This window comes from Leopardus geoffroyi, chromosome A1 (assembly GCF_018350155.1).
Source record: "Leopardus geoffroyi isolate Oge1 chromosome A1, O.geoffroyi_Oge1_pat1.0, whole genome shotgun sequence".
Classification (NCBI taxonomy): domain Eukaryota; kingdom Metazoa; phylum Chordata; class Mammalia; order Carnivora; family Felidae; genus Leopardus; species Leopardus geoffroyi.
In genome coordinates, this window is record NC_059326.1 from 7,699,765 (window position 1) to 7,711,856 (window position 12,092).

General features: G+C 40.3%; 1 protein-coding gene across 5 annotated transcripts in view; it reads left to right on the top strand.

The window, feature by feature from the left end:
* Positions 1 to 12,092, top strand: part of PAN3 (poly(A) specific ribonuclease subunit PAN3) — a 131,646-nt gene that overhangs the window by 8,202 nt on the left and 111,352 nt on the right. For all 5 annotated transcript variants that reach the window (XM_045466000.1, XM_045465835.1, XM_045465917.1 and 2 more), the window contains exons 2-3: positions 11,007 to 11,128; positions 11,885 to 11,951. In XM_045466000.1, the coding sequence (XP_045321956.1) occupies positions 11,007 to 11,128; positions 11,885 to 11,951 (189 nt within the window). The remainder of the gene's footprint in view (positions 1 to 11,006; positions 11,129 to 11,884; positions 11,952 to 12,092) is intronic.

The following is a 12,092-nucleotide window of genomic DNA, read 5'->3' on the forward strand; positions in this document are numbered from 1 at the left end:
GCTCTTCAGAGTCGGCTATTTTCCAGTCGTGCTGCACTGCAGTGTTCCTCTCTGATTCAGGAAACTAGGTAATAATGTTGATCTTTAATTTTCAGTTCAAAACACTGTACTGTACATATTCCAGTGTGGAACACGAGGATCTCAGCTGAGTACTTGTTAAGCCACTTGATTTATCTAAAATTGCCCTTTTAGGAATTTTTTTTTTTTTTTTTTTTTTTTTTTTTTGGTCTTGCCATAGGCTTTACTGTGGCTCTCTTGGTGCACAGGGATGCCAATTTCCTTAAGGGCCAGTTTGCCAGATAGATCTTGCAGTTTTTTTTTTTTTTTTTTAATTTTTTTTTTTTTCAACGTTTATTTATTTTTGGGACAGAGACAGACAGAGCATGAACGGGGGAGGGGCAGAGAGAGAGGGAGACACAGAATCGGAAACAGGCTCCAGGCTCCCAGCCATCCGCCCAGAGCCCGACGCGGGGCTCGAACTCATGGACCGCGAGATCGTGACCTGGCTGAAGTCGGACGCTTAACCGACTGCGCCACCCAGGCGCCCCATCTTGCAGTTTTTAAAACAATGTGAACTTGTCTCTGGAGATCGACTTTATGCAGCTGACTGATGGTATATGTATACTCTGGGCACTGACTAGAGAGTCTCATTGTCAAACATTTATGGGACACTTCTGTGCCAGATACTATACCAGTTTTGGGAAGACAAAGATGCGTGGTACTGGCCATTTGTGAATGCACAGGCCAGTAAGGGATTTTGAGATGTATAAATGTTGGCATAGTATGATACGCTCTAGGTATAAAACATAATAAACTCTGTTCAGGGATATTGTAGAGGGTCTCATCAAGAGGTAATAATATTTGAACTATTTTTTGAAAGATATATGACGCATATCTGGTAGAAAAGAAAGGCATCCCAGGAGGACACGGACACAGATTTTTTTTTTTTTTTTTTAATATTTATTTATTTTTGAGACAGAGACAGAGCATGAACGGGGGAGGGGCAGAGAGAGAGGGAGACGCAGAATCGGAAGCAGGCTCCAGGCTCTGAGCCATCAGCCCGGAGCCCGACGCGGGGCTTGAACTCACAGACCGCGAGATCGTGACCTGAGCTGAAGTCGGACGCTTAACCGACTGCGCCACCCAGGCGCCCCTGGACACAGATTTTGAGAGAGAGCGTTGTGCATGCTTTTGGTCTGCAGTCAGCTGATGTGGAGAATAGGCTATATTATGGAGAGTGGTACCAGATGATAGATTGTGTGGCCACCCTTGTAGGCTGTGCCAAGGGAAAGGATAAGATCTGTTGAAGGGAGAGATGCTAAGGACCCGTTTTGGGCAAGTGGCAATGAAATACAGGGGGCGCATTTGAGAGATTTGGTACAGCAGCCACTTGAAGGGATGGATGAGAGAGAGAAAGGAATTAAGGATAAATGAGTTTGTAGCTGAAAAGTATTTGTCACACACGTATTCGGAGACATTAAATACTAGGTAGTTGTGAATGGGAGTCTGAGTTTGTAGGAATGACTGAGAGGAAGGTAGTATAGTAATTTTCGGAACCTTTGAAGCAAGATTGTTCTCGTTTCAAATTTCATCTCTGGCACCGACACCAGAATAGGTGGTGATGATACATATCCCGAAGGACTGTCGAGGTTGTACGTGTAAAACTTACACGGCAGCGGTATTATTTCCTGTCTGTCGGTACCTGTCTGTCTGATCTATCAGAACCAGAAGTGAATGTTTCAAAGCAAAAGGGTAACAGTTCAAGGGGGAAAGATTGGTCTAGGTAGAAGGCTGAAAAGGAATTATTTAAATAGCATCCTTAGCTCTTTATGGAATTACTCAGATAGATTGTGGTTTAATACTGTTCTCTACTTCCATTGAGAACAAATATAAAAAATGTTTCTAGACGTTTTTTTTCACCTGAATTGAAGATGCATGATGAGCAGTGCTCCATATGTGAAAATCTTTATAAACATTTCTCTGAAGAGCTTAGAAGAGCTTAGCACTAGAAATGGTTTGCTCTAAAAAATTGGTATGTTATTTTATGAGGTATTTTTTAACTTACTTTTTTTTTTTTTTTTTTTTGATCTTGACTACTTAGAAACTTCTGAACTTAGAGATACTTTTCCTTAGCTTATGTTTATCGGGTTAATAATCGCCCATCTAATCTTTTATTTTTATTAAATGGCTTTATTGGTGGCGGGTGGTTAAATAACAGATTTATTGTTCTGGAGCTTAGAAGTCTGAGATCAAGGTGTTGGCTGGGTTGCTTTCTTCTAAGGATTGTGAGAAGTAATCTGTTCCATGCCTCTCACCGAGCTTCTGGTGGTTTGCCTGTAGTCTTTAGCATCCCTTGGCTCTCGGAAGCATCACCTTGATCTCTGCTTTCACTTTCACAAGACATTCTTCCTGCGTGTGTGTATGTCCAGGTTTCCCCTTTTATAAAGTCTGAAGTCATATTGGATTAGGACTCACCTGAACAGTGACCTTGACCTCTTCTTTTGTTTTTTTTAAAGCCATATTAGGAAATATTTATTATTATTTTTTTAAGTTTATTTATTTTGAGAGACAGGGAGAAAGAGAGAGAGGACCAGCAGGAGAGGGGCAAAGAGAGGGGGAGACAGGATCAGAAGCGGGATCTGTGCTGACAGCAGCGAGCCCAGTGTAGATCTAGAACGCACGAACCGTGAGATCATGTACCTGAGCTGGAGTCAGATGCTCAACTGACTGGACCACCCAGGTGCCCCAAACGGTGACTTCATCTCAACTGATTACATCTTTAGTGATTCTGTACTGAGATTAAGATCACATTCTGAGATACTGAGGTTAGAATGTCAACATTTCTTTTGAGAGGACACAGTTCAGCTTGTTGAGTGGGTAAAAAAATGGGATAATGCACGTGAAATTACATTTGACTTATGATTGATGCTATGTGCTAAGGTCTTGCTTCCCTAGTTATCACCGATGTTGGTTAGTGATACTTCAGAGTTAGGAGGAGGATCAGAAACGTGGAATTGATCTCTTATGGCTCTGCACAGAAACTTTACCATGAAGACTGGAAATACAGCGTTTATAGCTATTAACTACTATTTTTCTCAGATTCCCCTTGGACTTTTTCTGTTTGTGAGCTTCTGAGGGAAGTCCAGCCCTTCAAATAGACCAATACGTCTTGCTCAGTCACCTGCTTTGGATTTGAGTCTTTTTTTTTTTTTTTTTTTTTTTTTTTTTTTAACTTTTTAAATGTTTGTTTATTTCTGAAAGAGAGAGAGAGTGAAAACACAAGTTGGGGAGAGGCAGAGAGAAGGAGACACAGTCTGAAGCAGGCTCTAGGCTCCAAGATGTCAGCACTGAACCTGATGTGGGGCTTGAACCCACGAACTGTGAGATCATGACCTGAGCCAAAGTCAGGTGCTTAACCGACTGAGCCACCCAGGCGCCCCAAGGATTCGAGTCTTATCTTTTAGATAATTCCTATGGGTTTTGTAACATGTCTAAAATGTTCCAAGCTACCTTTTTGTCATTTATATTAAAATTTTAAAAAACTACATGAAATGTTTCCCCTAATGTATTCTGTATAAAGAACATGTTAGTTTTTCATCAGAAAAGGCAAGATAACTTTTACAAATAGGTTTATATATGGATACAAATGATAACCACAAAACCACAAGAAGTAACCATTAGGCACATAATATCACCCAAGCATGCCAGTGTGCTGAATTATTCTCACAGCAGACCTGTAAAGTAGATGTTACTGTTCTGTTTTAGGGGAGGAAACTGAGACTCGGATTAAATACACTGTGAAGCAGGGGGTGGGGGTGGGGTGCCTGGCTGGCTCATTTGGTAGAGCATGTAACTTTTTTTTTGAGTTTTTTATTAATTTTTTTTTAATGTTTATTTTTGAGAGAGAGAAAGAGACAGAGCCCAAGCTGGGAGGGGCAGAGAGAGAGAGAGAGAGACAGACAGACAGGCAGAATTTGAAGCAAGCTCTAAGCTCTGCACTGTCAGCACAGAGCCTGACGTGGGGCTTGAACCCATGAAGTAGGATAGGAGATCACGACCGAGCTGAACTTGGAACCCGGACGCTTAACCCACTGAGCCACCCAGGCGCCCTGGTAGAGCATGTACCTCTTGATCTCGGGGTCTTGAGTTCAAGCCCCACGTGGGCATGGAACCTGCTTAAAAACAGTCAAAGGGCAGTAGTTGGCAGCTGGCTGAGAAGATCTCACGGGCAGTTGTGTTTGCTCAGGAGGTTGGTGCGAGTGTCTGCTGAGTAGGTGAAAGAGCCCCTCTTTCCTGGGCCTGCATCCCCTGGTGGCTCTGAGTTTCAACTTCCTTATCAGGAAGATTGGAGGCTCTAATACCATCTGTATGGGGTGTTTTCTGAAGGTTGGATGTGAAACTCACACTATAGTACATCTTTTATCAACTTCTAAAAATACCAATTTTCAAAGAGGATTTAATTGTAAATGTTCATAAAAATGTGCTAGTAGATTAGGGAATACCAAAAAAAATATAAGTAGTCCCAACTCTCAGTTAACAGGTAGTTTAGATGGGTAGATAATACAGAAACATAAGGATTTAAATGTTTAAATAGTTGAAGATAGCAATAAAAGGTCAAAGTTTATATTTTATATATGTAAAAAATATATATTCTGTATAAAGATGTGTGTGTCTGTGTGTGTATACACATAATCAAATAGTATAAATGGTATCTGAAGAGGTAGAGGTTTTAACAGCTTAGAATAATTGGGCAATGCATTGTAGAGACAGAAGAGGAAAAAGCATTTATGATTATCCCTCGAGACAGGACATGAGGCACTTTGCTTTTAGGTGGTTTCCTCTGAGTCCCTACCACAGGCCTGTGAGTGAGCTGGTATTGCCTTCTTTTCCAGATGAAGAAATGACACTTAGAGGATGTTTGCTCCAGGTCATAGAGCTAGTTAGTGAGTAGTAAAAGTAGGATTGGAACTCCGTGGCTCTAATTCCAAGGATTGTTTTCCTTTTCATCATATATCTGGGTCTTGAAGAACATAGAGTTAGGGGTGTGTGTGTGTGTGTGTGTGTGTGTGTGTGTGTGTAGGAATTGATGGTACTTCATAATGTAAAGTGTAGGCTTTCAAAATACAGTTGAGTATATACCATTTTGACTGGAGGAGAGAGTTCAATAAAGTTATGATTATTGTAAAGACCTTTTTATAGATGTGTGTGTGTGTGTGTGTGTGTGTGTGTGTGTGTATTTACTTTTATTACACTATAATCTTCGGTCTTTTGGAAATATCTGTATTCGTTTTTTTTTTCCCCTGATGGATACCCAGTTTTTAATTTTTTACTTTTTTTAAGTTTTTAGAGAGACAGAGCATGAGTGGGGAAGGGGCAGAGGGAGAGAGAGAGAGAGAGAGAGAGAGAGAGAGTCCCCCAAGCAGGCTCCTTCACACTCAGTGTGGAGTCCAACCCAGGGCTTGTTCCCACAACCCGGGGATCGTGACCTGAGCCAAAATCAAGAGTTGGTCGCTCAACTGATTGAGCCATCCAGGGGCCCCTGGACACCCAGTTGTTTTAAGTTTATTTATTGGATAATTCCTCTTTTTCTCCACTGATTTATGAAAAAATAGCTTTATTGAAATATAATTTATGTGCTTTATTCAGTCACTGTAAGTTGTACAGTCAGTTTTTAGTAGGTTATATTATAGAGTTATACAAACCATCAAGATTCTTACCAGATGCTGTTTCATTGTTTTTCATAATTTTTCATTGACGTTTGCAGGGTAGATGGTATGATTTTCACTTTACAAATAATGGCATAATCTACATTTTTTAAGTATTTTGCCTGAGACTTTGTGGCTAGTAAGTGGCAAAACTAAGACTCAAACCTGGCACCTTTTGGAAATGATGGGTTGAGAACAGATTGTTGAGTGCTTTTTAATGTTGGACTAAGAAATTTGGATTTCGTTACCTAGCGTAAGAATTGCCCGCATCTTGTCTGTGATGTCTTCTTTGGCGCAGGAAAACCGCTCAGTATTGTTAGGGGATCACATTGTGTAGAGTCTGTTCTATGGAACTCTAGGCTCTCAAGCCGCTCCATGGAGAAAGGGTCTCTAGGCAAGTACATTTGGGAAGTATATCTCCATTTTGAATTGTCAGTGTTCACATTGTGGACACAATGCCGTGAGAAGTTGTGCAGTGAAGAATGGGTTTACTTTTGTTTTTTTCAGCATTTTCCAAATTTACTGACTTTAGAATTCCCTTTGGGTAGCATTGATTTATTGTGATCTTTTTGGAAAGTTAAACCCATTTCACCAAGAAGGGACAAGACTGAAGATGAAGGAGAACATTTATTTAGTTAAGCCGTGAGGATGGTTTTTTTGTTTTTTGTTTTTTTTTTAAGTGGCTTATTATTATACACATCTATATGTTAATCATGGCAGGGTTACTGCTGACTGTTGTAGAAGTTCTGATTCTTTAGGTACTGTAAGATCCTTTGGTTCAAAGTTTGAATGTCTTAACATCAAGACTTTGCAGTTTTAAAACTGCTTAAGGGGCACCTGGGTGGCTCAGTGGGTTCAGCTACCCACTCTTGATTTCGGCTCAGGTCATGAATCTCGCTTGCTGTGTGGAAGCTGCTTCGGATCTTCTGTCTCCCCCTTTCTGGCCGTCTCCTGCTCGTGCACTCTCTCGTTCTGTCTCAAAAATTAATAAACGTTAAAAAAAATAAAACTGCAGGCTTGAAATTTCATTTTTTGATTTATAATTCCCTTTCTTAAAAACTGGAAGGCAGTTTCATGCAATCAAGAGGTTGTCATTGCATCCCTGTTGCGTCACTTACTAGCTTTGTGACTGCACAAGCTTTCTCATCTCCCTGAATCAGTTTGCTTAGCTGCAAAATAAAACATCAACCCTGCTGCACTTGTCATTCAGACTGCAGTTCATATTTACACAGTGATTGTTGAATTGATTATCATTCTGTACAGATATGTTGTAATAATAGAGACGATAATAGAGCTTTCACAGAAACAGTCAGCCTTACTTCCGTTGGGTTGCAAATTATTATACTGTAGAGGTGGTATTGGTGGACTGCAAAAATAAGGGATTGAAGGCGTGAAAAGGACTTAATTATCTAGTCTTGGTAATTAAGGTCTCTAACGTGTCTTCTGCTTGTGTCATTTAAACTTAAAAAAGTACTCCACATGCCTTTTCTCCTTGTGCATCCCATGAGGTATGTAGGATATGTGTTCTTAGTAACTTTAAAAAGTTAGTACCTTCGGGGCGCCTGGGTGGCGCAGTCGGTTAAGCGTGCGACTTCAGCCAGGTCACGATCTCGCGGTCCGTGAGTTCGAGCCCCGCGTCAGGCTCTGGGCTGATGGCTCAGAGCCTGGAGCCTGTTTCCGATTCTGTGTCTCCCTCTCTCTCTGCCCCTCCCCCGTTCATGCTCTGTCTCTCTCTGTCCCAAAAAATAAATAAACGTTGAAAAAAAAAATTAAAAAAAAAAAAAAAAAGTTAGTACCTCCAAAAACCTGCACAGCGAAGGAAACAGTCAGCAAAACTGAAAGGCAACCGACGGAATGGGAGAAGATATTTGCAAACGACATATCAGATAAAGGGTTAGTGTCCAAGATCTATAAAGAACTTATCAAACTCAACACCCAAAAAACAAATAATCCAGTGAAGAAACGGGCAAAAGACAGGAATAGGCACTTTTCCAAAGAAGACATCCCGATGGCTAACAGACACATGAAAAAACGCCCCACATCACTCATCATCAGGGAAGTACAAATCAAAACCACACCTGTCAGAATGGCTAACATTAACAACTCAGGCAACAACAGATGTTGGTGAGGATGCGGGGAAAGAGGATCTCTTTTGCATTGTTGGTGGGAATACAAGCTGGTACAGCCACTCTGGAAAACAGTATGGAGGTTCCTCAAAAAACTAAAAATAGAACTACCCTACGACCTAGCAGTTGCACTACTAGGCATTTATCCAAGGGATACAGGTATTCTTTTTCGAAGGGGCACATGCACCCCCATGTTTATAGCAGCACTATTGGCAATAGCCAAAGTATGGAAAGAGCCCAAATGTCCATCGATGGATGAATGGGTAAAGAAGATGTGGTGTGTGTGTGTGTGTGTGTGTGTGTGTGTGTGTGTATGTATGTATATGTGTGTGTGTGTGTGTGTGTGTGTATACATATAAATGGAGTATTACTTGCCAATCAAAAAGAATGAAAGCTTGCCATTTGCAACTACATGGATGGAACTGGAGGGTATTATGCTAAGTGAAGTTAGTCAGAGAAAGACAAAAATCATGTGACTTCACTCATATGAGGACTTTAAGAGACAAAACAGATGAACATAGGGAAGGGAAACAAAAATAATATAAAAACAGGGAGGGGGCAAAACAGAAGAGACTCATAAATATGGAGAATAAACTGAGGGTTACGGGAGGGGTTGTGGGAGGGGGGGATGAGCTAAATGGGTAAGGGGCATTAAGGAATCTGCTCCTGAAATCGTTGTTGCACTATATGCTAACTAATTTGGATGTAAATAAAAAAAAATAAAATTAAAAAAAAGTAAATTCTTCAGATGCCTGTAAAAAAATAAATAGAAAGTTAAGACCTTCGTGATCTATATAGAATAATGTATCATAGGTTAGTGATTTCCTTAAGTATTCTCAAAGTATGAAATCCCATTCTCTTCCTTCCAAAACGGGAAAAGTGAAGTATACGTATGGAATTTCTTTTTTCTCTCAGCTTTATTGAGATATTGACTTGTAACATCTGTTAAGTTTAAAATGTACAACTTGATGATGTGATATAAATATATATTGCAAAATGATTACCATATAAGGTTAATCAACACCTTCATCTCTTCGCATAATTAACTTCTTTTTGTGTGGTAATAGCTTTTAAAATCTACTCTTTTAACAACTTTCGATTATATAATACAGTTTTGTTAATTATAGTCACCATGGTGTACGTTAGATCCCCAGAACTTACTCATAGTCCTGTCATAGCTGGAAATTCGACCAACATCGCCCCATTTCCCCTACTCCCCAGTCTCTGGCAGCCACTGTACTACTCTATTTCTTTGAGTTTGGCCCTTTTATTTAAACTTTATCTATTTAGAGAGAGCAGAGAGAGCATGCACAGGGAAGGGGCAGAGAGAGAGAGGGAGGGAGGGAGGGAGAGAGAGAATCCCAAGCAGACTCTGTGCTGTGTCAGCACAGAGCCCTATGCAGGGCTTGATTTTACGAACCATGAGATCATGACCTGAGCCGAAATCAAAAGGTGGACGCTTGACTGAGCCATGCAGGTGCCTCAAGTTTGGCCCTTTTAGATTCCACATATAAGGGAGAACATACTATGTTTGTCTTTCTCTGACTGATTTCACTTAGCATAATGCCCTCAGCGTTCACCTGTGGTGTCACAAATGGCAGGGTTTCCCTTTTTATGGCCGAGTGATATTCCATTGTGTATGTATGTGTGTATGTATGTATATGTCACATTTTATGCATATGTATATGTGTATCACATTTTTGTTAGCCATTCATCTGTCAGCAGATACCTAGGTTGTTTCCGTGCCTTGGCCATTAGGAATAATGCTGCAGTGAACACGGGGGTGCAGACATTTCTTCAACATAGCGATTCCGTTTCCTTTGGGCATATACAGTAGTTCTGCTGTACCGGCAGGCAATACAGTTCGAGACTGGATGTTTGAAATTGCAGATGGCTAGAACCTTATATATACTATGTTTTTTTCTAGGAATACATTTCTCATTTTAATAGTGGACGTTTTGAGATATAAGTCTTAAAGATAGACCAGAAAGATGATCTCAGTTTGCTTTCCAAGGAATCCCTGTGTGTTAGTCTGTCTGAAGTATAATAAACTACTTCGGATTGGATGCCTTAACAAACGACAGAAATTTATTTCTCACAGTTCTGGGGGCTGGAAAGTCCAAGATCATAGCACTGGCACATTTTATGTGGTGGTTGGCTAGGACCCACTTCCTGCTTCCTAAATGGGTGCCTTCTTGTATCCTAACATGGTGGAAGGGACGAGGGGTCTTTAGGGATTTCTTGTGAAAAAGAAGATTAATCTCATTTCCTGAGACCTCCACTCCCATGACCTACGCACCTCCCTAAAGGCCCTGCCTCCTAATACCATTATCTTTGGGGGTTAGGATTTCAGCATGTGAATTTTGCAGTTGTACAGACATTCAGATCATAGCACCCTACATCCAACTATCAGCATTCTCTTAGTTTGCTTAGTTGGGGGTGGGAGTGGTTTCACTGGTTCTCAGAGGCTGTGCCCAGAAGAGGACAATCCTACTTGGAGCTTAGCTGATTTGTAAAGCATATGGTTTTGTACTTAACTATCAGCTTAGAAAATAGCAACATTCCAAGTAATTACCAGGAGGTAGCATCTAAACCATATTGTCCATTACTTTGTGGATATATGATGGATTGTCATACTACTTAACAATCGTTTTGTATTAACCTATCCTAAAATCAACAGCTTGTCTGTATTTCTGAACTCTATCCTATTGCTACACTGCAGAATTGTTTTTACTGAATTATGCGTTAATGTGAGACTGCTGGTCTATTTTATACGATGTATTGAGAGAACAGTCCTGAGAAACTTCCATCTGTTTCTCCTCTGAAGATTCAGTTGCAGTGTTTGTATTCTGTCTTCTTGCAAAGTTAAAGAAAGAAAACTTGAGAAAATGAAATGCAAGTGTGGTTTGTTTCTTCATGTTATGTTTGGTGCTTACATACTAATACAAAATAAAATACTATCTCTGTGGGAAAAAAGTCCGTCAACTTGAGCATTGTTCAACAAATGTTTAGAGCTGAGCCAATTTTATTTGGTCCTGCCTTCTGTTATGAACAGATAAATAAAAGGAAGTGTGACAGAGATTTGAGACTTTAACATCTATTAGAGACACAGAAACTACATCAGTATTTTGTACTTCCAAATAATTAAAATGCTCGAATTTTCCTTTTCTTTCAGTTCCTGGAATAGATGGAGGTGCTTTAACTGATACAAGTCTCACAGATTCCTATTTCAGCACCAGCTTCATTGGGGTCAATGGATTTGGAAGCCCAGTGGAAACAAAGTATCCCTTGATGCAGGTATCCTTAGTCTGAATTTACATGGCACTAAACAGTGAAGTTTATTCCAGTGTCAGGGGATGTCTAGGGTCTTCATTTATTCCTAAACTTGTTGAGTATGAGGGAAGGTTTTCGGGATTGATGAGGTTGGTGGGATACAGTTGGAGTCTGTGTGAGCTTTCAAGGGTAGGATGGGGTGGGAGGACAGTGGGGTATGTAGAAGACAGATGGAAAGAGACTAGTTTTCACTCCTCTATGTGTTTTGTGGGTATGGAGTGAAGGCCTTTCAGGATGGAGAGACTGTAGAGGGTATGGAGTGTAAGAAAGCAATGAACATGTTGAGAGAACCGAGAATAGCCTAATTTTATAGAATCTATAAGGTGTATGAAGGCTAATACACACCGGGAGAGGCTATTAGAAAGCGTTTGTTGACTTTTACGTCTTCTCAGATGGATGTTGAAATTTATATTTTATAGACCGGGAGGCTGAATAGTTACATGCGTTGCCCAAGCTAATAATATGGAAGTGCAATTCAAAATAGGTGTGCCACTTTGGCTTTAAATATCTGGCTAGTGAGTAAAATTTTCATCTGATGTGTTATAGAGAGTATTTGGACATTTTTACATGAATTAATGTAATCCATGTTGCAACATTTATAGTCAGATTAGAGTGTCAGTGATGTGAGAAGTGGATCGGAGGGGAAGAAGCAGAGAGTTCGTCTGAATTGGCTGAGTGTTCTCAGTTAGTGATGTAATGTTTGTCTATTTTGTTTTGCAGAGAGTGACTAACAGTAGCAGCTCCCCAAGCCTTCTGAATGACAGTGCTAAGCCATATGCAGGCCACGGTAAGACTGGATCCCTCTTTCTCTTTTGTGTGTTTGTACGTATGTGTACATGCATATGTGTATATTTCTGATCCTAAAACAGTGTGTTCATTGGAGAAACCTTGAAGTCTTGAAAATTATGAATATGTATAAAGGAAGAGA